At 37.6% G+C, this 27,964-nt stretch overlaps 1 protein-coding gene across 1 annotated transcript in view; it reads left to right on the forward strand.

Annotated features, from left to right (window-relative positions):
* Positions 1 to 27,964, forward strand: part of PTPRQ (protein tyrosine phosphatase receptor type Q) — a 236,614-nt gene that overhangs the window by 86,056 nt on the left and 122,594 nt on the right. The window contains exon 25 of the mRNA XM_052639801.1: positions 810 to 1,079. Within this exon, the coding sequence (XP_052495761.1) occupies positions 810 to 1,079 (270 nt within the window). The remainder of the gene's footprint in view (positions 1 to 809; positions 1,080 to 27,964) is intronic.

Consider the following 27,964-nt stretch of genomic DNA (forward strand, 5'->3'; position numbering starts at 1 on the left):
TCTACATCTATGTGTGCGTGCTTAGTTGTTCAGTTACTTTCGGCTCTTTGCGACCCTATGGACTGCAGCCCGCCAGGCCCCGCTGTCTGCGGGATCTTCCGATGGCAAGAATACTGGAGTGGGTTGCCATTTCCTTCTCCAGGGGATCTTCCTGACCCAGGGATGGAATTCGCGTCTCCTGCCTTGCAGGCAGATTCTTTACCCACTAAGCCACCTGGGGTGTTTTGCATTAGAAAGTTCCATCATAAAGTATGGCTAAGACTGCTCCTTCCCATTAAAAGATGAGTCGGGCAGGCTTCAACCACTGCCTGAACTTGAAGCTGGCTATCCAGTTGCTTCTGAGTATTTGAGGTTGTGTTGATGTTGGGCCTAGGAGAATATTCAGTGGTGGATTCAGTATTGTAAGAATTAACATAGTTACATAGAAAATGGCCCATTTGATTCAGTCCATGTTAAGAAGTTTCTGAGCACATGTTGAAGGGCTCAGATGGTAAAGAATCTGCCTGCAGTGTGGGAGACCTGGGTTTGATCCCTGGATGGGGAAGGTCCCCTGGAGAAGGGAATGGCTATCCACTCCAGTATTCTTGCCTGGAGAATTCCATGGACAGAGAAGCCTGGAGGGCCACAGTCCATAGGGTTGCAAAGAGCTGGACATGACTAAATGGCTAACACACTTTAAAGGTTGATATGTTATGTTTTCATTCTGTCTCTACTCCTAAACATGATTTTATCTAGAAATCCCATAATTAAATCATTTATCTGTTACATGTGTATAAATTTTAACTTTGGGCATTTGCTTATCTCTTAAGTTCCAGATGTTGTACAAAACATGCAGTGTACGGCAACTAGCTGGCAGTCAGCTTCAGTCAAGTGGGATCCACCCAAAAAAGCAAATGGAATAATTACACATTATACGATAACGGTTGAAAGGAATGCTACAAACATCTCTCCCCAAGATCACATGTATACATTCATGAAACTTCTTGCCAATACCTCTTATGTCTTTGAAGTAAGAGCTTCAACCTCAGCTGGTGAAGGTAATGAAATGACCTGCAACGTCAGCACGCTACCTGAGACAGGTAACTGATGTGTAACAAGGAATTGACCTGAAAAAGGGAACTAGCCTGCAACACATAACTGTTCCTGGACTGTGTTTTACGTTTGTCAATAACATTTGTCATCTTTAGAGCATATTTGCCCAAAACTATATAAGAAATATTAAAAAACAGAACACATACTTTTTTATCCCATATATACGTAAGGACCAGCTGCATGGTGCATTGAACCACTTCCACAGCAATGGGAGATTGAAAGGAGGAAAAAAGAGAAAATCTTTTGTGTTTTACAAGTATGTATTTCTTATTATATAAACACCAAACATTGAATTCTGTCTTATCATAATTTAAAATGGGGGATAAATATATAATGTCTTTTTAAAATGGATTTTTGTGCCATTCTTAATGCTTCCCTGAATTGTACAGTTGCAGTGTCAGCTCACTTTTTTCTATTTCCTTCTCTTTATAACAGCCTTCATCTTTATATTATTGGGATAAAGATATCTAGGTCACTAAGCTCTAGTTTTCAAAGAAGAAAACTCTCACCCTCCCTAACAGTGATCCACCCTCTATCATAATCTCTTTCATCTACCATCTCTAATGATTAGACTTCTTCGTATCAATGAAAGCCCGATTCCTTCCTGGTGATACCACTTCCCTGGAGGTCCTCCCTAGTGGGGACCGTGGGGGTTCACATAATTGTTGACCTCTGGCACATCTAGATCCTTTCTTGGAAATGTCTTTTAGCCCTTTCCTCCTTTTGAAATCAGCATCACCCAGTTTCCTCGACTTTTCTGTCTTCGAGGCTGTACACCACAGAGCTTCAGGACACAGTGTGACTTCTCTCTGATTTCAGCATCCAGGTCAGCCTCCTTTTCTTCTCATCCTTTAAAGAAACATTTCTTGAGACTTCAGGGTTTTCCCTGTTCATCTGGAATAATGCATCTCAAAATATGTCATCGTGACTCACCTTCCAGGAGATGCCCTACTCTAAATGGACCTCACTGTTTGTTTTCACTGGATGCTGGCTGATGAACAGTGCTGGAGAAAAATGTAAATGGTTCTACCTTGCTGAGCTATTTTCTAACTCTCCCAACTGCCCTACAATCTGATATACAGTGTGTATATCCCTGTTTACACTTCATCAATTTTCCATAGTAAAATTCTGCTGTTACTCAGAATATAATCTACCCCCATTATCATCCATCTTTGATGTTCATATTCATTTTACTAATAGCATCAAAGATTTTGATTTTCTTTCCTTCAAAATTTACCCATATCTTTATTTCTATCTCAAAATATCCTCCCTTGGGGATGTCACTGCCTTTCTGTTTTCAGGAATCTAGCTGCTCATTTTTGTTTCAAACTCATGTCTCCTCTAAAACATAGCTCCATCAATTTGATCTACTTTCTCATACACTTTGTTTTCTTTCTCACTCTTTTGTGTGCATACACGCACACCAACAATCCCACCAATTGTTAGAAAATTTCAACTGAGGCCCTGGTTGGTATATCAGCCCTAACTATATTCCAAGTGGAATTCATGAAATGTGGATTCTCCTTTTCTCCCTCACTTTTCTGTACCTGTTCTTTATAATCAATTGGAGACAAAGCCTCATGTTTTTATGTGATTCTTTTTCCCACCTCTCCTACACATAATCAGGACTTATCAATTCAGTCTTTGCCATTTGCCCCTTCTTCTTCAACTTGACTGTCCCCATTTAATTTCAGACTTGCTGCTTCCTATAATAATACCCTAAAGTGGCCTTATCACCCATACTTATCCAGCCTGCTCATCAGGACCATCTTTCCTCCCACTTACTTTGATTGAATTGGCTCAATATACAATCTAGAACCTTTATGTGCTGGCTGTTGAATTTTGTTTCCTAAAGGATAAGAATTAAATGTACAGATTTTAAGAATCTGAAGCACAGAGGTGATAATGAAAATTGATGTGTGTAAGAGATGGCTCAGAATACTCCAGAAGTTTTACTTACTCTTGTATACAAGTCTTTAATGATATGCTAAGTATTAAGACTCAGAGAAGGCAATGGCACCCCACTCCAGTACTCTTGCCTGGAAAATCCCATGGACAGAGGAACCTGGTGGGCTGCAGTCCATGAGGTCGCAGAGTTGGACATGACTGAGCGACTTCACTTTCACTTTTCACTTTCATGCATTGGAGAAGGAAATGGCAACCCACTCCCGTGTTCTTGCCTGGAGAATCCCAGCGAGGGAGGAGCCTGGTGAGCTGCCGTCTATGGGGTCGCACAGACTCGGACACGACTGAAGCGATTTAGCAGCAGCAGCAGCAGCATTAAAACTACAGATTCCTGGACATCACCCTGACTTGGCTGAATCTCTCAAGAGATGAAGCCTAACAATCTATACTTTTAAGCATCTCTCTGATGACTTTGTAAATTTGGGAGTGACTGGACTGGAAGACCTAGGGATTTTGATGGCAGGTGATATGTAGCAGAGAGGACAGGCAAACAGTGTCAGAGAGATCCAGAAAGGGGTGGCAGGTGTTTCCTCAGTGGGTGGGCAGCACATCATCACCATACAGAGTCTGAGAGAAGGAAACATGTTCACAGCCAGGCAGCTGGTCTCCACCAGGGTGGTCTCATACCAGGTAAAATGGTCCTGATCATTGGGCGGGAGCTGGGTCTGAGATAAAGGGCAGCCAAAGACAGGACAGAAATTCTGAGATAAATGAGAGGTCTGAGACTCAGAAAACAAGACAGAGGACTCATTATTATTATTGATCCCACTGGTACTCCAGATGGCTGTGCAGTCACAGGAATGAAGCAGAAGTGCAATGAAAAGAGACACACAATCAAAGTATGTACACTTGATGTAGAGCCGCCTGAACTTAAGGATGGGTCTTTGTACAAAAGAAATCCTTTAATTAAAGATTTGAATTAGATTTTAACTCAGGATTAAAAGACCACATGAATGGAGGTTGCTGGAATTCTAAACCAATGAATTAGGCAGGTATTAGACATATTGTACTAAGTATTCTGTGCTCCCTCCCTTGTCATTAAAGATAGTGTTTCTCAAAGTTTGGACTTCCAACTCCCTGCATCAGAACACACCTGTACATCCCTGAGGCCCCTACTCTAGACCTATGGGATCAGAGTTTAGAAAATAAAATTCACAAATCTTCGTTTAAACAAGATAGGTGGGTGAGACAGTGCTGAAATTTGAGAACCATTCTATTCCACTGTATATGTATGCTCTTTGCTTGTGGAGACTGTCTTACTTGTCTTTGTTTTACTAACAGTTCAGAGCAGAGAGACATGGGCATTCTAGGCACTCAGATTTTTGTAAAAGAAAGAAATGAATTGTGTTCTCATGAAATTCATGATTTTGTATAAGGGTTTTACTCCAGTCTGATGCATTATGTCCACATTTCCATCAGGCAAAAGTATAGATATTTTCTCCACAGTAAATGTAAGTTTCTTTCAATTTAAGGAGAGTCATTCATGTGAAATATGAGTATTGCTGCTTCAAAAATATTTAAATAATTTGTCTTTGAAATTAATTTCCAGATCTAATATGTAATTGTATTTATGATTACAATTTTTACAAGGTAAATAATTTGCTTTTATCTGGGTTCACATGAATTGTTTGTAGATGAGACATTAGTAAGAACTAGAGATTCATTGTTCAGAATGGAAGCAGTTTTATAGCTGTTGCAAACTTCTAATTTATGGTGGTCTAAGATTAGTCACAGTGTAAAATCAGCTCTGAGTCACTGACTTTGTACTTATTTTTGACATGAAGTAAAATCAAATTTGCCTCACGCCCTTGTTGCCTAGTGTTTGACCTTAACATTCCTTCCAGAGATTATTGGGTATTTTTCTCAGTGTAAACTTGGTGATATCCGGGCACAGTTAAACATGCTTCATGATGATTGAATTTATGAGCAGATTAGTGTTCAGTGTCTAAACTGGTTCCATTGTCACAGTCAAACATGTTGAAATAGGGCATATATAGATGAAGGCAGCCAAACCTGGTGATTTTAACAGTGTTTTGTGTCCGAGTATATTATATTTACCAATAAAAATATTATAGCAAGTTCATGTGGATACAAGACTTAACTTTTAAAATCTCAAATTGGTTCAAAATGCTTACTCTTCTCCATATTAGCTTCAAATCTTAGTAAATATGGTTATTTACTATTGAGTTTGAAAAGTTCTTTTTGCTGGAAGTTAGTTTTACAGTTTGGATTTATTCAAAGGTCTTCCAAGTTCAGTAATTTAGAATCCAAGAGGAAAAGAAGTTATATTCCTTGGATGCCCAAAACTTAGTAGAGTTCAGTTCAGTCGCTCAGTTGTGTCCGACTCTTTGCAACCCCATGAATCGCAGCACGCCAGGCCTCCCTGTCCATCATCATCTCCCGGAGTTCACTCAGACTCATGTCCATTGAGTCCGTGATGCCATCCAGCCATCCCATCCTCAGTTGTTCCCTTCTCCTCCTGCCCCCAATCCCTCCCAGCATCAGAGTCTTTTCCAATGAATCAACTCTTTGCATGAGGTGGCCAAAGTACTGGAGTTTCAGCTTCAGCATCATTCCCTCCAAAGAAATCCCAGAGTTGATCTCCTTCAGAATGGACTGGTTGGATCTCCTTGCAGTTCAAAGGACTCTCAAGAGTCTTCTCCAACACCACAGTTCAAAAGCATCAATTCTTTGGCGCTCAGCCTTCTTCACAGTCCAACTCTCACATCCATACAGGACCACAGGAAAAACCATAGCCTTGACTAGATGGACCTTAGTCGGCAAAGTAATGTCTCTGCTTTTGAATATGCTATCTAGGTTGGTCATAACTTTTCTTCCAAGGACTAAGTGTCTTTTAATTTCATGGCTACAGTCACCATCTGCAGTGATTTTGGAGCCCAAAAAAATAAAGGCTGACACTGTTCCCACTGTTTCCCCGTCGAATTCCCATGAATTGATGGGACCGGATGCCATGATCTTCATTTTCTGAATGTTGAGCTTTAAGCCAACTTTTTCACTCTCCTCTTTCACTTTCATCAAGAGGCTCTTTAGCTCCTCTTCACTTTCTGCCATAAGGGTGGTGTCATCTGCATGGAAAGTGAAATATGCAGTTGTGGTTTTCAGGGTGTTCTTTTCAGCAGTGATTTATTTTTTTGTTTCCCTTTTAAAATTGTGTTTGTTTATTTTGGGCTGTGCTGGGTCTTTGCTGCTGTCCCTGGGCTGTCTCTAGTTGCAGTGGGCAAGGACATCTCTTCTTGTGGAGACAGGCTCTAGGACGTGTAGGCTTCAGTATTTTCCATGCGTGGGCTTATTTGGCCCACAGCATGTGGGATCTTCCTGGACCAGGGATTGGACCCATGTTCCCTGTGTTGGCAGGTGGATTTTTTACCACTGGGCCACCAAGGAAGTCTCAGCAGTGATTTCTTTACTAGTTTTTAATAGTAGGTATTAGGTAGGAAACTTATGACCAACCTAGATAGCATATTGAAAAGCAGAGACATTCCTTTGCCCACAAAGGTCCGTCTAGTCAAGGCTATGGTTTTTCCAGTGGTCATATATGGATGTGAGAGTTGGACTGTGAAGAAAGCTGAGCGCTGAAGAATTGATGCTTTTGAACTGTGATGTTGGAGAAGACTCTTGAGAGTCCCTTGGACTGCGAGGAGATCCAACCAGTCCATCCTAAAGGAGATCAGTCCTAGGTGTTCTTTGGAAGGACTGATGCTGAAGCTGAAACTCCAATACTTTGTCCACCTCATGTGAAGAGTTTACTCATTGGAAAGGACCCTGATGGGAGGGATTGGAGGCAGGAGGAGAAGGGGACAACAGAGGATGAGATGGCTGGATGGCATCACTAACTCAATGGATGTAAGTCTGAGTGAACTCCAGGAGTTGATGATGGACAGGGAGGCCTGGCGTGCTGCAATTCATGGGGTCGCAAAGAGTCGGACATGACTGAGCGACTGAACTGAACTGATTAGTTACCTAGAGGAAGTCCACTGAGCTTTCACATATATAAGTGGATCAGCATTGAATAGGAAAGTTTAATTTCCCTGTTTTCCCCTTCTATTCTTGGTTCTTTCAAATATCCCTGTACTGCTTAATAGCATACATGTGAACTGTCTGTCCCCTTACGCAATGCCATGACCACCATTCACCTAAGAACTCTTTAAGAAATGTGTTTTTATTTACTTTCTTTGGTAGCTTATTTTGTGGATTTCTCTGAGCAGTGTCAAGATGACTGAGAAAAGTGTGATTATGACTAAATCTGACTTCCATTTTCCAGCTTTTTTAAAAAGTGAAATATTTATACAATAGAGAAGAAATCAGACCATTCTTAAGTACCAGTTAGTAGAGTGAATGTGGGTGGTAAAAGTGTTGCAAATTAATGTACTAATTCAAAAGTTTACTTTTTCCATTATCTGCATCCCACTGACATCACTCTCCTCAGATGAGGTGAGAAGTCAAACATGCAGGGAAATTGTGTGATCCTGTTTGTTCTTAAGCAAGTGAATTGCCACATTCTGCTTACCAGTCAGTAATTGCAGAAAGCACAAAAGCCATTATAATTGCTTGTCACAGATCAAAGAGAAATAGCTACTATTATTGCTACTTTAATTGAAGTTCAAATGCTTTACAATATATTTCATACAGACCTAAATAGGATTCAGTTCAGTTCAGTTGCTCAGTCGTGTCCAACTCTTTGCAACCCCATGAACCACAGCACGCCAGGCCTTCCTGTCCATCACCAACTCCCAGGGTCCACCCAAACTCATGTCCATTGTGTCAGTGATGCCATCCAATCATCTCATCCTCTGCATCCCCTTCTCCTCCTGCCTTTGATCTTTCCCAGCATCAGGGTCTTTTCCAATGAGTCAGCTCTTCACATCAGGTGGCCAAAGTATTGGAGTTTCAGCTTCAACATCAGTCCTTCCAATGAACACCCAGGACTGATCTCCCTTAGGATGGACTGGTTGGATCCCCTTGCAGTCCAAGGGACTCTCAAGAGTCTTCTCCAACACCACGGTGCAAAAGCATCAATTCTTTGGTACTCAGCTTTCTTTATGTTCCAAATCTCACATCCATACATGACTACTGGAAAAACCCTAGCCTTGACTAGACGGACCTTTGTTGACAAAGTAATGTCTCTGTTTTTTAATATGCTGTCTAGGTTGGTCATAACTTTCCTTCCAAGGAGTAAGCGTCTTTTAATTTCATGGCTGCAATCACCATCTGCAGTGATTTTGGAGCCCAGAAAACTAAGGTCAGCCACTGTTCTACTATTTACTCATCTATTTGCCATGAAGTGATGGGATCTGGTGCCATGATCTTAGTTTTCTGAATGTTGAGCTTTAAGCCAGCTTTTTCACTCTCCTCTTTCACTTTCATCAAGAGGCTTTTTACTTCCTCTTCACTTTCTGCCATAAGGGTGGTGTCATCTGCATATCTGAGGTTATTGATATTTCTCCCGGCAATCTTGATTCCAGCTTGTGTTTCTTCCAGTCCAGCATTTCTCATGATGTACTCTGCATATAAGTTAAATAAGCAGGGTGACAATATACAGCCTTGACGTACTCCTTTACCTATTTGGAACCAATCTGTTGTTCCATGTCCAGTTCTAACTGTTGCTTCCTGACCTGCATACAGGTTTCTCAAGAGGCAGGTCAGGTGGTCTGGTATTCCCATCTCTTTCAGAATTTTCCAGTTTATTGTGATCCACACAAAGGCTTTGGCATAGCCAATAAAGAAGAAATAGATGTTTTTCTGGAACTCTCTTGCTTTATCGATGATCCAGCAGATGTTGGCAATTTGATCTCTGGTTCCTCTGCCTTTTCTAACTATGATACTTTCCTTAAAAGTGAGCATGAGATGAAAAGTATCCTTTATACTTGTGGTGTGTTGGATATTTGACCAATATATTACTGATTTAATGCTTGCTATGCCCAGGCTTCCCTCATAGCTCAGTCGATAAAGAATCTGACACAGTGCAGGAGACCCCGGTTTGATTTCTGGGTTAGGAAAATCCCCTGGAGAAGGAAATGACAACCCACTCCATATTCTTGCCTGGAGAATCCCACGGATAGAGGAGCCTGGCAGGCTATAGTCCATGAGGTTACAAGAGTCAGACATGACTTAGCATCTAAACCACCACCACCACCATGCCCAGGCTCTGTGTTTGGGGTTCAAGACCTGTTTGAATCCCAGATGGAATTGGTGATCTCAAATCTGTAGGTCCAAATAACTCTGCTGCTGCTGCTGCTGCTGCTGCTAAGATACATCAGTCGTGTCCAACTCTGTGACCCCATAGAACGCAGCCCACCAGGCTCCCCCGTCCCTGGGATTCTCCATGCAAGAGCACTGGAGTGGGTTGCCATTTCCTTCTCCAATGCATGAAAGTGAAAAGTGAAAGTGAAGTCACTCAATCATCTCTGACTCTTAGCGACCCCATGAACTGCAGCCTACCAGGCTCCTCCATCCATGGCAGTTTCCAGGCAAGAGTACTGGAGTGGGTCGCCAGTGCCTTCTCTGCCAAATAACTCTACCATATTGTAAAAACACATTTAGTAAATACACAGCAATTAAACACAAACCTTCAATTGTATGGGTTGAATTGTGTGGACTGAAGAATCAAATAGGAATTCAGGAGAAGCACATTTTATTGAGGGTTGTAATGAAAAAGTGGAACAGCAATTGGATATTACTCATTGGTAGCTTCAAAACTGCTTTATAGGAGAAGTTTAGATGCTGTAACCTAGTTAGAAGATGATGATATGTTTTTGAATTTTAGAATTGCATAATCAGGTACTAATCTAATGTTTACTTAGGTTGCCTGATATAGATCAATAAACTAGCTAACTTTTTAAAATATTCTTTATTGTTGCTCCTCAGTATGCTTGAGAAATTGTCAGTTGTACATATCAAAAAAAATTCTTTTTATTTAAGCAGTCTTAGATGGTGGAGTTTAGGGAGATCTGAAGTAGAATAAAGGATTGTAACACAAGGGATCAGGCTGAGATGGAAGCCTATATAGACAGTGTTGTATTGAAGAGGAGAAGAAGTAAGACTGAATAACTCAAGTGGACCTTACTCTGCTCTGTGTAATCGTAGCAGAAGTTTGAATTCAATATTATGGAAAAATGGGAACTTTACTAAATTTAGAGTAGGAAGCAACATACATTGACTCTGAAAACAGTGATGCTTTTTTGGCCATTTCCTAAACACCGCAGTAATCTCTTTAGACAGAGAAAGATTTGTTCATTACAAATAACTTACTGAATCTCCAAAATCATGAAGAATAACATTCACAATCATTTTAATGGCCCATAAGGTCCTTTTACAACCCAGTATTCTCTTTCTTTTGAACTGTGGTGTTGGAGAAGACTCTTGAGAATCCATTGGACTGCAAGGAGATCCAACCAGTCCATTCTAAAAGAGATCAGTCCTGGGTATTCATTGGAAGGACTGATGCTGAAGCTGAAACTCCAATACTTTGGCCACCTCACATGAAGATTTGACTCACTGGAAAAGGCCCTGATGCTGGGAGGGATTGGGGGCAAGAGGAAAAGGGGCGACAGAGGGTGAGATGGCTGGATGGCATCACCGACTCAATGGACATAAGTTTGAGCGAACTCCAGGAGTTGGTGATGGACAGAGGCCTGGCGTGCTGCGATTCATGGGGTCGCAGAGTTGGACATGACTGAACGACTGAACTGAACTGATTCTCTTCCTAAGTAATGTATGTGTCTCCCCCTTCATCTTTTGAAGGTGAAAGTGAAAGTTGCTCAGTCATGTCCAGCTGTCTGCGACCCCATGGACTATACGGTCCATGGAATTCTCCATGCCAGGATACTGGAGTGGGTAGCCTTTCCCTTCTTCAGAGGATCTTCCCAACCCAGGGATCTAATCCAAGTCTCCCGCAATGCAGGCGGATTCTTTACCAGCTGAGCCACAAAGAAAGCCCAAGAAAACTGGAGTGGATAGCCTATCCCTTCTCCAGTGGATCTTCCCAACCCAGGGATCGAACCAGGGTCTCCTGCATTGCAGGCGGATTCTTTACCAACTGAGCTATGAGGGAAGCCCCTCATCTTTTGAAATTTACCCTCAGATGCTACAGCTTCAAAGAGGACCTGACTTACTTATGATTGCACCTCTTCCCAGCTAGAATTTTCTGTGCTCTCCTGCTTTACTTTGTATGTGCCATTGTCTATGGGTGTCTGTCCTCACTATGCTTCATGCTCCATGAGAACAAGAATTTTCCTTTGTGCAGTTCACATGTATTTTCAGTGCCCGGAAATGTGTCTGGCATATAGGGATACTAAATAATTATGTATTATGGAAGAATGAATGAAACAATCAATATATAGACCTAGGAGAGAGAGACATGGTGACACTCAATATCCATACTTTAGGTGCCTTAAGCAGAAAATTTCAGCCACAAAATATTTTTAGAAAATTATGCGGTAGATCTTTACGAAAGGCATGTCTTCTGTGATATATTTTTAGTTTAACTTTTTATTTTGAGATAGTTATAGATTCACATGCATATATGAAAAAATAATATAGAGAAATCCCATGTTTCCTTTATTTAGTTTCTCCCAATGGGAAAATCTCATAAAACTATAGTACAGTATCACAGTTACCTTATTTATATCAATGCTATCAATATAGGGAATATTTCAGTGAGGATAATTTTTCCTGTTGCCTTTTTATGGCCACACTCAACTCCTGTCTACCTTCCTTGTCCTTCTCATCTTAACCCTCAGACAACTACTAATTTCTTCTCTATTTTCTGTAATATTGTCATTTCAAGAATGCTATATAAAATTATTTTGTAATGATTCATATGTTCATGTAATTTTCTTTGTCGGATTGTTAATATGGTGGATTACATTGATTGATTTTCTAATACCGAACAAGCCTCTGGTCTTTGGAGTAAACTCCACTTGATTTTGGTGTACTTTTTTATTTATTACTAATTTCTTTTTGCTAATAGTTTAAGAATTTTTGCATCGATATTCAAGAGGGATATTGATCTGTAGAATTGTGGAGTTTTGTTTTTTTTTTTTTTCACTGTCTTTGTTTAGTTTGGGTATCAGGTGGTATCAGTTAGCCTCATGGAATGAGTTTGGGAATATTGCTTCCTCTGCAGTTTTTTGAAATAAGTGTTAACTCTTCCCTAAATATTTGATAGAATTCTCCTGTGAAGCCATCTGATCCTGGACTTTTATTTGTTGGGAGTTTTTTAAAATTATAGTTTCCATTTCAGTATTTGTAATTGAAAAAGTTTTAGTCACTCAATTGTGTCCGACTTAGTTGCTCAGTCGTGTCTGACTCTTTGAGAGCCCATCGACTTACCCACCAGGCTCCTCTGTCTATGGAAATCTCCAGGCAAGAACACTGGAATGGGTAGTATTCCCTTATCCAGGGGATCTTCCTGACTGAGGAATTGAACCCAGGTCTCCTGCATTGGATGGAGGAGCCTGGAAGGCTGCAGTCCATGGGGTCGCTGAGGGTCTGAGGTCACTGAGTGACTTCACTTTCACTTTTCACTTGCATGCATTGGAGAAGGAAATGGCAACCCACTCCAGTGCTCTTGCCTGGAGAATCCCAGGGACAGGGGAGCCTGGTGGGCTGCCCTCCATGGGGTCGCACAGAGTCGGACACGACTGAAGTGACTTAGCAGCAGCAGCAGCTCCTGCATTGCAGGGAGATTCTTTACCATTTCAGCCACCAGGGAAGCCCACTTGTGATTAATCTGTTCTTATTTTCTATTTCTTCCTGATTCAATCTTGAAAGATTGTACCTTTCTAAGAATTTGTACATTTCTTCCAGGTTGACCATTTTATTGGCATGTGGTTGCTTGTAGTAGTCTCTCATGATCCTTTGTATTTCTATGTTGTCTATTTAACTTCCCCTTTTTTGTTTCTAATTTTATTGATCTGAGCCCTCTCCCTTTTTTTTGTGATGCATCTCACTGTCTTTGTCTAGTTTCAGTATCAGGGAATACTAGCTTAATAATGGACAAGGAAATGGCAACCCACTCCAGTACTCTTGCCTGGAAAATCCCATGGACGGAGGAGCCTGGTGGGCTAGTCCAATGGGGTCGCTAGGAGTCAGACACGACTGAGCAACTTCACTTTCACCTTTCACTTTCAAGCATTGGAGAAGGAAATGGCAACCCACTCCAGTGTTCTTGCCTGGAGAATCCCAGGGACGGGGAAGCCCGGTGGGCTACTGTCTATGGGGTCACACAGAGTCAGACACGACTGAAGCGACTTAGCAGCAGCATCTTACTAATACAAATCTCTTCTAATTTCTGGAACAGATTGTGTGCGTGTGTGGTCACTTCAGTCATGTCCAAGTCTTTGTGACTCTATTCTCACCAGGCTCCTCTGTCCATGAAATTTTCCAGACAAGAATAGTGGAGTGGGTTGCCATTTCCTTCTCCATGGGATCTTCCTGACTCAGGGGTCAAACCCTCGGCTCCTAAGTCTCCTGCATTGGCAGGCGGGTTATTAACCACTAGCGCCCCCTGGGAATTCTTCTTTAAATATTTGGCAGAGTTCTTTAGTGGAACCATCTAGGCATGGATATATCTTTTTGAGGAGTTTTAAAATTAAGTTTAAGGCTCTCAGGATGCAAAATGGGAGCTGAAATGTATATCAAATCAGTTGTAAAAAGCGGTACTTCTAAATAATACATTTGTCAAAAAGAAAAGAGAAAAAATACAGTAAACTAAAATGTGTTGAATTGATGTGAAATGAAAACACAGTATATCAAAATGTGTGAAACAGTTAAAACAGTGAAGAGAGGGAAATTTCTATCACTAAATGCATACATTGGAAAAGAAGAAACATCTCAGGTTAATAATGTAACCCTCCCCCACCCCCGCCCAACTAGAGTCCAGAAAAAGAAAAAGATCTCCTGAAGGATGTGAATAATAAAACCAAAAACAAAATCAATGAAATAAAAAACAGAAAGCAAAAGGAGAAATCAGTTAAACAAAGAACTGGTTCTTTGGAAAGATGAAATTGACAGGCTTCTAGTGAGCCCAAGAAAGGAAAAAAGAAGTCACAGATTACCAATATTTAGGAATGAGATCATTACGGACACTGCAGCCATCAAAAGGATAATAAGAGGATAATACCAACAATGTTACACCTTGGATGAAATGAATTTACTCTTTAAAATCACAATGACCACAGCTCAGCTAACATGAATTATTAATAGATGCTTTGAATAGTCCTATAACTCCTAGGAATATTAAATTGGTGATGGTTTCCTTTGATAGCATGCTGGTAGAGAAAATGAGAGCACCTCTCCATCACTGCTAGTTGTGGGGAGAAATCCAAGTTTCCCATTTGGTCTTTTGTTCACACCCAAGGGGAGGATGCTGGGTGAGCATGAGAAGGAAGGCTGCCCACTAGGCTTCCACCAAGAAGAGTAGGAGTGCCTCATAACTGCTTTCCCCATATTCTCCACTGACACAGTGGACGGATCTTATTCCCTCTGGAAAGGGTGAAAGCTCTGGCTTGCTATTTTGCCTCACTCTATCAAGGATGGTGGGGATTACTGCCTAGCGAAGGGAGAAGACTAGTTTCTTCATTTGGCCTTTGTTGTCATGGGAGGAAGAGGGACCACAGCCTTTTTCTGTAGTTTCTGGGTAGAGCTGTTATTGTCTAAATGTTTTCTATCTTGCCCAGGCTTCACTGTTTTGTTTTTTGTTTGTTTGTTTGTTTCTGTTAGAGGGAGCAAGCTTTTACTGAGGCTTTTTCAGTCTGAGTTGGGTGCAATTGGAGATTGCTGGCTTTGGGGATATATGTGGCAAAAAAGGAAAACCCAGGGAGCTCACTGCTGCATTGTTCCTTGGGTCCTGAGTTCCCTAGTTGCTTTGCCATCTCACCACCTTTCAAAATCTTATGTTTGTTTTATATTTAATGTCCATGGTTTTAGTTGTACTTTGTGGAGGGAACTAGGTGAATATATCTGCTCCATCTTGGAAGCCTGAAGTTCATTTGTGAGGATTTGTTGAATATCATGTGTAGTACCCTTTTTATCCATATATTCAAGAATAAGTTAATATGTATGAAATACTCTGTCAGGGGCTACTAGAAAAACTATTACAAAACAAAATTATTTTCTTATGCTTTTAAAATTTAGAATTATATAATCTTAGGTCTTCATTAGATTTCAGCGATAACCCCGTCAGTCATTTCATTTTGCAAATTTGGGAAATGAAGCATAGAGGCTTACTATCTACTGAGTTTGCTTTAACTAATTATTAGCAAAACTCTTGCAAATCCAGGACTCTTTCTACTATATTATGATACTTCACTTACCTTAGAAATCTACCCAATCATTTGTATTTATTGGAATGAAAATATTTTTTCTCATTATTTCACAATATCTAAATAGAGTCATTATGGAGTAGGGAAATTCAGGAACATAATATGAATTTCATTAATTTGAACAGGGATGTTTATGTTGTAAGTATATTTATATACTTCTGTCCAAATATGGATTTAAAATTTAGGAAAACTAATTTTCTATGATCATATATGTGCCTAACCTATAATACTAAAAATACTAAAAAATACTAAAAGTGAGTTAATAAGATCTATGAAATACTGAAGCCATTCTGGGAAATTTTGTAGTTTCTAGACACATATCACATTTTTTATCCTGGATCAATTCCAAAGGTGTACTGTTTGCCATTATGAATTTGTGTCATAGGTATCAAATTCTAAATTATAAGTTTAAAAGTCCTTTTAAATGTAATTCCTTTTTGTAAAAAAAAAAAAAAAAAGAGAATCTGAGTTACTCTGCATAATTTTCCTTGACCCCACTGATGTTCTAATACCTTTCATTAAGTGGACTCCAGGCAACCACTGTTTTCTTCATTCCAGCTCCAGCTAAAGCCAGCTGTTCTTCAAGCAACATTTTTATTAACTTATTTAGGAATTGGGGCATATCTTATTACCCTATTTTCCATTCCTGTTCTATGCAGCTGTAGTTGATACTTTTCATAACAGCCTTTACATATCAACCTCCTCCTCAATTTCACCTCATTTTTTTCTTATTTTCTTTTACTTCCCTTTTGAAATAAATTATGCATGTGTATGTACATGCAAAAACCCCTCTTCTTTCTTTTTGGTAACCTTTTGACTTAAAAGCTCAGGAATGTGCTCCTTATATTTTTGAGATTATAAACTTCAGGGAAAAACATTTACTAATGGTGAAAAATCTCTGAAATGTAGAGTAAATGGGTTTTAATGATAGCACAATTTCATTAACAATATTTCATTAATTTAGACAATTTTAAAAATTCAGTGCAGTATGAATATAAAGAAAAGGCTTTAAGCAAATAGTAGGTTGTACAAATTATTGTTAATCTCAACTTAGTGAATTTCAAATATTTTTCATGGTATATAAGAAAACTTTTGAGGAGGAAGCCATTTTATAAATATAAGATGTGCATAAATAGGAGCCACTCTATGATGAAACACTTTCAGAATTCAGATCAAGTAACATTTCTTAGTATATTAATTTTATTATTGTAATTTAAATATTCACTACCCCCTATTCACCACATCCTTGAATCACCCATTAATTCAGTGCCTGGATACCTTATTAGGAATTATTACTTTAGAAACAATTTGCAGGTTTAGAAAGACAGTATAAATCCATATGGATCACAATAATGAAATCTATACCAATTCAAGGCTATGGTAAAATCCAGTAGCTCAATTTTCTGACATTTTTTTGTGTGTGAAAGTCACTCAGTCATGTCTGACTCTTTGCAACCCCATGGACTGTAGCCTGACAGGCCTCTCTCTCCATGGGATTCTCCAGGCCAGGAGCAGATTGCCATTTCTTCCATCTGGGGATCTTCCCAACCCAGGGATCGAACCCAGGTCTCCCACATTGCAGGCAGATTCTTTACCATCTGAGCCTCCAGGGCAGCCCTTCTGACATGTATTACTGATTAAATTGGTCTCCTTTAGATAAGATTCTTTTAAGTGTATTATTTTATTTCCTTTTGGCTGTTCTGGGTCTTTGTTGGTGCCCAGGCTTTTCTCTAGTTACAGTGCATGAGCTTCTCATTGCACTGGCTTCCCTTGTTGTAGGGCACAGACTCTACAGTTGTGGTGTGTGGGCTCAACAGTTGTGTCTCGTGGGTTCTAGAGCACAGGCTCAATAGTTGTGATACACAAGCTTTGCTGCCCCATGGCATGTGGAATTTTCCTGGGTCAGGGATCGAACCCTGGTCTTCTGCATTAGCAGGCAGATTCTTTACCACTGAGCTACCACAGAAGCTCTAGGTAAGATTTTTTTTTAAAGCCAAGATTCTATTAGTAACATATTAAATGTAACAATTTAATATTAATGCTACTATTAATATTAATTAATAATACATTAATATTTGTTATGTATGGCAGCCTAAAAACATTTTTAAAGTTTAGACTTGAAATTGAAAACTAATTTTGTATTTAGGACATTATTACAGAGAAATTATTAACTGTGTGAGACATACTCCTTAGAAACTGGATAGAATGCTATTATTATAAGTACTGTTAGGAAATCTTCCTGAAGATTGAACAGTTACCAAAAGAGAATTGAAAGTAGTTGTTGACATTCTTGGACTAATCTGTAAGGCTTCTTTTCTAGTATGGACATATGAGAAATACAATAAAGCTCACGATTTTTTCCATAATATCTAGATTTATGAAATATTAGTGTATCAATATCTAGTATTTTAATTTTCTATGTAAATATATGACTTATTTTGAAATTATCATTACATTCTAATGGGAAAGCTTTTTTCTTATTTTAAACATTTTCTAATTATGGGAAATTATGTACAGTGAGATGCACAGAACTTAATTGTACAATTAAATGAGTTTCCACACAGGCGTACAGCCATTTTTAACCACCACCATTCAACACCATATAGAATATTTCCATCTTCCACAGAAAGTGCCCTTGGACACCCACTCCTCAAGGCAACCACTATCCTATTTCAGTCAACATAGATTAGTTTCACTTGTTCTTCACCTATTGTACTTTTTTATATCTGGCCTGTTTCTTTCAACATAATTGTGAAATTCATGTTGTTGAGGGTTCAGCAATATGTTTCTTTGATTATTGAGTCAATTTCCATCATTTGAATACTCCATTATTTGTATGTCTAGTGGCTCAGAGGGTAAAAAATCTGTGTGTAATGCAGGAGATCTGGGTTTGATCTCTGGGTCAGGAAGATCCCCTGGAGAAGGAAATGGCAACCCTCTCCAGTATTCTTGCCTGGAGAATTCCATGGATAGAGGAACCTGGCAGGCTATGGTCCACGGGGTTGCAAAGAGCAGGACACGACTGAGTGACTGACACTTTCACTTTCTTTTGATTGACACATGAACTGTTCCAAACTAAGTGTTATGAATAAAAGTGCTATCGATATTTTTATATAAAACTTTTTTTTGGACTTCCTGGGTCATAGCCTAGATCCATGTCTTAGCTATTCATGAAACTAACAAGTGCTTGTATGATTTTAAATACTCACCCAACGGCATACTTCTCAGCATCAGCAGAATTTGGCATTATCAGTCTTCATAATTTTAGATAGTCTAGCTGGTATAAAAGAACTTCTCTCTTATTGTGAGTTAAATTTTCATCTCACTGATGTTTAATGATGTTAATTCCTTTAACATGGTTATTGATCCTTCATGTAAAGGCAGTTTTTGCTTTACCTGGTAGTGTGGGCCATAAAGATGAGTACAAAGCTGTCGTAAAATGTGTGCAAAGCAACCTTAATAATCAGTGGGGAAAGTGATGATAGTTCCCTAACCTTCAAAAAAGTTTGCCAATTCATTAAAAACTCTGTTCCTGTCAGTTACAGATACATAGGAAATGAAAAAAACAATAAAAGCAATATTTAGTACACTGAAATATATTTCAGAAAGAGAGTGAAGTGCATACGGTCAACTATTTGATTTTTTGACAAAGCTACCGAGGTAATTAAGGAAAAAAAAAACTTTTTAACAAACAGTTTTGGAAAAATTGAGTAGATATATTAAAAGGAACTTTAAATCATGCCTCATGCTATGTTTATATACAAAATTCTAGGTGATTTATGCATATAAATATTAAAGTTAAAACTATAAATTTTCTAGAATAAAAGGATAATAATTTCATGATCTTCAAGTAGACATGGATCTAGGCTATGGCCCAGGAAGTCCAAAAAAAGTTTTGTATAAAAATATCGATAGCACTTTTATTCATAACACTTAGTTTGGAACAGTTCATGTGTCAATCAAAAGAAAGTGAAAGTGTCAGTCGCTCAGTCGTGTCCTACTCTTTGCAACCCTGTGGACCATGGCCTGCCAGGCTTCTCTGTCCATGGAATTCTCCAGGCAAGAATACTGGAGGGGGTTGCCATTTCCTTCTCCAGGGGATCTTCCCGACCCAGAGATCGAACCCAGATCTCCTGTGGCATTTTTATTGGGATTGCATTTAATCTATTCATGTATTTAGGGAGAAGTGTCATTTTAATATTAAGCAATCCATGAACATGGTATATGTCTCCATTTTTAGACTCTAATTCAGCAGTGCTTTGTCGTTCACAGCAAATGAATTTTACATCTTTTGTTTAAATTATTCCTATCTAATGTTTTATGATATTGGAAGAGTTATTTTAATTTTAGTCACCAGTTTTTTGAGGTAGAATCTAGAAATATGGGTGATTTTTGTTTTTTTGATATTGTATCCTATAACTGCTAAATTTTTTCATTGGACATAGAAGATTGTTTGTATATATTGCTTTAGAATTTTCTGCATTTCAAAATATCATTTCATCTACAATTAAAGTAATTTTTAATCTCTATCTTTCTAAAACCTATGATTTATTTTACCTTACCACATTGCACTGGCTAGACTCTGATACTATATCAAAAGATGTAATAAAAGCAGATATCCTTGCATTGTTCCCAATTGAAAGAGGAAGCATCTGTCCTTCACTGTTTTATATGATGTGTACAGTAGGATGTCTGTAGATGCCCTTGATCGTACGCTTTTTTTCTCTTGTATTCTGTTACTATGGTAAATTATGATTTACTGTGGTATACGATTAATTTTTTAAATCTTTAAGTAAACTTTACCTTCCTGAGGGCTTCCCTGATAGCTCAGTTGGTAAAGAATCTGCTTGCAGTGCAGAAGTCCCCAGTTCAATTCCTGGGTCAGGAAGATCCCCTGGAGAAGGAATAGGCTACCCACTCCAGTATTCTTGGGTTTCCTTTTGGCTCAGCTGTTAAAGAATCCACCTGCAATGCGGGAGACCTGGGTTCGATCCCCTGGGGAAGCAATAAGTCTACCTACTCCAGTATTCTGGCCTGGAGAATTCCATGGACTGTATAGTCCATAAAGTTGCAAAGAGCTGGATACAACTGAGCGACTTTCACTTTACCTTCCTGGGATGGACCACATTTGATTAGATGTATTATCATTTTGTATATGGCTTGACAAGTGTTTGTGAAATTTATTAATTTATCTAAAGAACTAACTTGAATTTTTTAATATTCTCATTTATTTTTTATTTCATTGAGTCTTGATCTCTGTTACTTTCTTCCTTCTAAATATTTTACTTTTAATATGCTCTTCTTTTTTATGTATTTTTATGGTTAGGATATAGATCATAGTTTTCTTCTTTACTTACTTTTTCTTCCAGCTTTATTGAGGTATGATTGATGAATAAATATTGGATATATTTAAGGTATTCAGTGCAGTACATTGATATATGAATCCATTATGAAATGATTCCCCCTATCACACTATCCATCACCTCACATATTTACCTTTTTGTGTAGTGAGAACACTTAAGATCTACTCTCTTAACCATTTTCAAGTATACAGTACATCATAATTAACTATAGTCACCATGCTGTGCATTAGTTTCTTATAACTTATTCATATAACTAAAATTTATACCGTTTGACCAATATCTTCCCATCACCTCTCTCTCCCCAGTCACTGGCAAGCATTGCTCCACTCTGTTTCCATGAACTTGCCTTTGTTATAGTCCATACATAATACAATCTTGTAGTATTTATCTTTTTGTGTCTAGCATATTTTTCTTAACATAATGATTTTAAGCCTCCCTTTTTTCCAAATATAAACATTTATAGGTATAAATCTCCTTCTTTTATATAAAAATTATATATCAAAAATTTTGACTCTTTCAATAAAGATATTCTCTAATTTCCTTTGAAATTTCTTCTTTGAGCCATAGTTGTTTGGTACTTTTCTAGATATCTACATATTATCAAATTTTAATTTATTGCCATTGTTAGAGAATATGTCTATAACAGTTAATTTTTAAAAATTAGTTGGGACAGTTTCTATGGCTCAGCATACAGTTTATCTTATTGAATATTCTTCCATGCATATTTGAAAATAAGGTATATTTTTCAGTTGTTGTCCATAAATGCTCTATGTATTCAATATGATAATGTTTTATAAATCTACATTCTTATTACTTTTCAGTAAAAATTATACTATCAGTTATTGATAAGGAAATATAAAATATCCAAATATATTGTGGATTTGTCTATTTCTTCTTTAAGTCTGTCAGTAGTTCATGTACTTTAGAGTTTTATTTATTAAACACATACACAGTTATAATTGCTCTAACTTCCTAACTGACCCTTTAATTATTATAAATTATCTTTTATTTTTAAAACCCTCCTTGCCTTAAAGATTCTTTAGTCTAAGATTAATATAGGCACAGGCTCTACTGTTTTGTTTTCTATGTTTTTTTTCTATCTTTACTTTTTAATTATTTGTATCATATTTAAACTATATGTCTGGTGTACAAATTTTCTCTTGTGGGCAGCAGATAATTGGGTCTTTCATTTTTATCTTATTTGACAATCACTGTCTTCTAAATGTAGCATTTAATCTAATTATATTTAAAGTAATTAAGTAAGTTGGAAGTGAAAATGTTACTGGCTCAGCCGAGTCCTACTCTTTGTGACCCCATGGACTGTAGCCCACCAGGCTCCTCTGTCCATGAAATTCTCCAGGCACGGATACTGGAGGGCGTTGCCATTCCCTTCTCCAGGGGATCTTCCCGACCCAGGGATCAAACCTGGGTCGCCTGCATTGCAGGCAGATTCTTTACCATCTGAGACACCCCCGGGAAGCCCATTAAAGAAAGAACAGAGGGAAAAAGCTAGAAAACAAATAGCAAATAGAACGAAACTAAATTGAATTAGTTGAGGTTAGTTCGATTCGCTATTTGTTTTCTAGCTCCTCTGTTCTTTATTGCCTTCCTTCTTTATTGCCTCCTTAATTGGGGTTTTAGCTTTGTGATTTAATTTCTCTATAAGATTTTTATCTATACTTCTTTGTCATTATTTTTAGTGGTTGATCAAGGGGTTACAATATAATTCCTGAGTTTATTGTAGTTCAATTAATATTGTACAACTTCATATAAAAATATATGAACTTTGTAAAAGTACAATTACATATAGTCATACATTTGACATCTATATATTTGAAGTGATTTACATATATTTACATTTTAAGCCTCATAATTTATGGTATTACTTTTACTTGTATAGCCAGTAGACGTTAAAATAAATGAAGACCATGTGTTTTCCCATATAATTATCATTTCAGTAGTTATAAGTGATATTTGACAGCATATCTCCTTCAACTAAAGAACTCCATTTAGAATTTCTGCTATTGCAGGGATGCTGAAATGAAATTCTCTCAGATTTTACTTCATTGAAAATAGATTTATTTTGTTTTCACTTTTTAGGAACTTTATCTGTGGATTACATAATTCTGGGTTGATAGTTGCCCCTACCCAATGTTTTTCTCTTTAAAGATGTATTTCCTTTGTCTTCTGGTTCTTATTATTTCTGATGAGAAGTTAACTACTATTTCCATCACTATCTATTATGTATGAAAGGTTATTTAAGGGGGAATTTTCAAGATTTTTTCTTTTAAGCAATTTTATAATAATATGGTTAGTGTGGTTTCTGTTGCATTTATTTTGCTATGAGTTCATTTAGTTTTCTGTATTGGTAAATTAATAATTTTCTAAAATTTGAGAAATTTGGGGCCATCATTTTAAAATTGTTTTTCTGCCCTTTACTATTCTTTTCTTCTGGGATTCTAATTCTGTGCCTCTTAAAGGACAGGGCTTTATTAAAATTTCTAACTTTTTTCCCCTTTATTCTGTAGATCAGGTTTGTACTGATGTGCCATAATGTTCATTGACTGTATTCTGTCATCTTTAATCTGGTATTAAACAAATTCAGTATCATGTCAAGTATTATAGTTATAAACTCTGTAATTTTCATTTAGTTCTGTTTCCTTATCTCCATTTCTCTGCTGAAGTTCCTCATTTGCTTTGTTTTCCATTAAGTCAAATAAAATATTTATCATAGCTTCTTTAAATTAGTTTTCTGTTAGTTCCCACACCTGTGTTATTCTGTGATCTTTCTGTTGAACACTTTTTCCTCCTGACTATGAGATACACTTTTATGTCAGCAGAAATTTTCTTGTCTGCATAGTAATTTTAAAACCTAAATTTTATGTTGTTGGTGATGCTGTGCAGAAACTCTGGATTTTGTTATCTTCTTTTGAAGGGTGTTGACTTTTCATTCTCACAAGCCATTAAATTACTGTATTATAGCTTTGTGAATGTGTGATTATGGTTTCAACCTTATCTGTGGAGGGAATTCCTTAATCAGGGACAATAGAGCAAAGTAAATGAATGATCGTTTGGGGATTTTGAAATGAGGCTTGCTACTTAATTCCTTAATATGGTGTGATTCAAATTCTGAATTTTATCTCGTCTGCACTGGGAAGCAACTACAATTTCTAGTAAGTTTTTCATCTGTTTCTTTCCACTTTGCTTCTTGGCATGCCCTACATGCTTTCACAATTATGAGAATGGCCAAGGATTTCTAGGGAGTTCAGACCCAGTGTTTGGGTCTGACCCCTTACTGACTTCTTCCTTTTGCAACTACTCTGGCAATCCTGCGTCCCTGACACTAAGCCAGAAGCTGTCCCTCCCTCACCACAGAGGTCATAGTTGTTACCTGCAGAAGGATCAGTGTGACACAAGCTGTTCTGGCATGATCAGAAGAGATCTCTCAGACTTATCAGGTTGGGATAATAGGATGTGTTTATATAACTTTTTGACTACTTCAGGAAAATTTTTGCATGATTTTGACAATTCTAGTCACCCCATGCACTGTTATGTGTAATAGCTTTACTGAACGTTTTGTGAATACATAAAGGACGGGTTTACATTGCAATAATATACATGACTTTAAATGGTATTTTTGTTCTTAAATATTTTGGCAATCTGAAATGTAACCAGTTTTTCTATTGGCTACATTATTTTGTGAGCTTCCCAGGTGACTAAGTGGTAAAGAATCTTCCTGCCAATGCAGGAAACACAGGTTCGATCCATGGGTCTGGAAGATGCCCTGGAGAAGGAAATGGCAACTCACTCCAGTATTCTTGCCTAGGTAATCCCATGGACAGAGGAACCTGGTGGGTTACAATCCATGGGGTTGCAAGAGAGTTGGACATGACTTAGGGACAAAACAACAACAATATTATTTCATAGTGTCTCCAGTCTCACCCAGTCCTTTGATCCTTTCTCCTCTTGACTTTTTCCCCTACTTCTCTCCTTTTATTCTTTCTCTCTCAGAATGCTTGAACAACCCAAATCCTTGAACAACCCAAATCTTATAGAACTTTCCCCAAACTTTTGATCCAGGCGTCTTTTTGTATAGTTCACTCTACCAAGGATTTTCATACAGCCAGTCTTTAAAAAAGAATAGTTTTAAGTAGCACTTGATTGTAATCAGCATTGGTGACACTTGTTCATCAATCAATATTGGTGATGGCATTGGTGATATTTTCTTCTTGAAATCCATGCATCCATGTATCCATCCATTAGTTTGTTCACGTATTGATTTATTTGTTAAATATTTCTTATGTACCAATGTGTGCCTGACATTATTGGCTTACATGAGTTTTTTTTTAAATATGTAATTTCTTTTTCCTATTCTAATTTACCCTAGATTAAATATTGACTTGACAGAGACTAAATTTTTTTTTTTTGGTCATCTGCTATTCTGATACTGTAAGTACCATCCCCTTTAAATGTTTATTCACCCTCATGGATTCAAAGCCAAATTGTTTCTCCCTACCTCTTACTCCTTTGTGGTTTAGCTGGTAAAGACTCCACCTGCAATATGGGAGACCTGGGTTTGATCCCTGGGTTGGGAAGATCCCCTGGAAAAGGGAAAGGCTACCCACTGGTATTCTGGCCTGGAGAATTCCATGGACTGCATAGTCCATGGTGTTGCAAAGAGCTGGACACAAATGAGTGACTTTCATTTCACAACTCTTCAAGATTTGAGTAGAATTCCTTAATTGCTTCTCTCTGTTAAAATATGTTCTTTTCTCTTGGTTTTTGGTGGTCTCAGAATTTCTTTCTTTCACCTCTTACTCTAACCTAAGCTTTTCCTCTCAAGACAACTCTATATATTATGCTAACAAGATTTGAAACTAGCATTTTATTTATTCAGATTCCATCCTCAAGCAAATCAGCACTAACCAGTATATCATTCTCATTTCTTCTTCAGTGTCAATAGTTCAACTTAGTCTCCAGGTGTTATTAATATGAGTGGTCTTAATAGACAATTAATTCTGCTATATAATTACTCCCCTAAGAGCTGCTTCTGATAAACTACTTCAAATCAAAGTTGTCATTATGATAGATATTCTCATGAGATGACTTGCCATATAGAGCTTTCAAACTAATGATTCTATAAAACAAATCAACTCACTTTGCCTCCAAATAGAATGTGTCATCATTTTTCTTGTTGAGTTCTCCCCAAGAAAGTGACATTTTCACCCTGAAGTTTTACTGAGATATTTTTCTGAATCTTATGTTTTTGATAATATTTGGTTTAGAAACCATTATAGCTGTGGTCCATAGAATTTTGGATCCCTAATTGTCTACCTATAGATGCACCATGACAGACACTTAAAATTTTTTTTAGAAAACCTTAGCCTGTTTATAGATAGTTTCTCAGTTCCCTTTCATGAAAATGACATTTTTGTGATTTAATTTGGCATACTAATAAAAGTTCATCATTCCATATTCTCAGCTTTGTAGTATCACCTAAAATCATATTTACATAACAAATGTTGGGGAATTTTGTTTCAGCTACTGCAGAATCTATCTCTGGTTTAAGCAAGACTGCCAGAGAGAAGTGTACTTAAAACTGAGTAATTAGAACCTCTGAGGAAATAGGTTTACATAAATGTGTTTGATAATTATTCCGCCCATCTACATTGAGAGACAAAAGAAAGAGCCAAGTTAAACATACTAAGTATTTCCTATGTAAGGATGTTTTTGATGACATTGCTCATTAAATTATATGGTATTGTTTGTGTGATTTGGTGGAGGTCAGGGAGAGGTGGGAGAGCAATACCTTTGATCTCAATACCAGCGTTTATTGCATGTTTCCTGTTCATTTAATTTGCCTTTATTTATGGTCACAGAGATTTACCATCTTAATTTTTTTCCTTTGTATTATTTTCTGTTGCATGAGAGCCAAATCATAGCCTACTTCTAGGAAGTGTACAGTGTACATTTGATCTATTAACTTAATTCTTGGGTTTATTCCACTTGCTTACTCCTGTTTTTTCTCTGCCTACTATATCATCACATTTTTGGCCAATATTCTTTTGCCTCTTTCTTTTAGCTCTGTTCTTAATTATTCTTTGTTATCATTGTAATTTACATTGTCTTGGATACATGTGGTATCTAACCAGTTTCTATTAACTGTACCCTTTCCTAATAACTCATTATACAGAGGCTCAGGATTTATTTAAGTTTATACTTTACCAGTTAATCTCTGTCCCTTGTTCTCTGCATTCTGCAATAGTCGTATAAGTTCATCTCTCAAAGTTGCAGTGCCATACAATAACACCACACTTAATATGACCACCCTCCCTCACTGCCCCCCCCCCCCCAATTTTTTTCTTATGACTTCCTTACAATTTCTTTTCTCCAATCTGGTATGCTTCCCAGCCCGGGACAGACATCATGTTGCTACTTAATGTATCTCTCTCCTTATTAATCTACTTGAACATTATTTCTCCCTCATCTCTACTAGTGATCAATTGTTCCTTCAGGTTATACCTCCCAGACCTTCTCTTTCCTTGGAATTTTCCTTTTGGCATTACCTGTATGTGATAGTTTCTATTGGCTAAATTACTTTTATATATATATATATCTATATATAGATATATATATACACATACACACACACACACACACACACGCATATATATATACCCTAAGACTTGGCCACACCACTCAATCTGAATGCCTAGTAAATGATATTGATTAAATTCAAGTTAGTGCAAAATTTATCTGGTATGAGAAAATTTTTTTGAACTTTGCAGGCATTTCTATGTTTATATTGATCCATATTATTTTGGTATTAGCAAATGTTACTTTTGTTTGTTTATGCTCAGATCATATATTATACCTTCTGTTTTGTAGTTTATTAAAAATTAGTAGAGACAAAAATATTCCTAAACTAGGAAAGATTGTGTTGATACTTTGGTAAGTTTTATAGATATTTATAAATATAAAATTTTCAGACATTTGTTTTGCTTAAAAGAGAGTGTATCTGTGCTTGAAGATAAATATATGCAGTCATGACTGAAGAATTAAGGAAATGTGGTCTTCCATATTACCACAGTTAACCAGGTTAATGCTACCATCCTATCATAAGAGTGTAGCAACTTCTGATAACTGATATTCAGAAATTTAGAGAGTAATTATATTTTATACACATTTTCACCTTCTAAG

The sequence above is a fragment of the Budorcas taxicolor genome, chromosome 5, assembly GCF_023091745.1.
Source record: "Budorcas taxicolor isolate Tak-1 chromosome 5, Takin1.1, whole genome shotgun sequence".
Classification (NCBI taxonomy): domain Eukaryota; kingdom Metazoa; phylum Chordata; class Mammalia; order Artiodactyla; family Bovidae; genus Budorcas; species Budorcas taxicolor.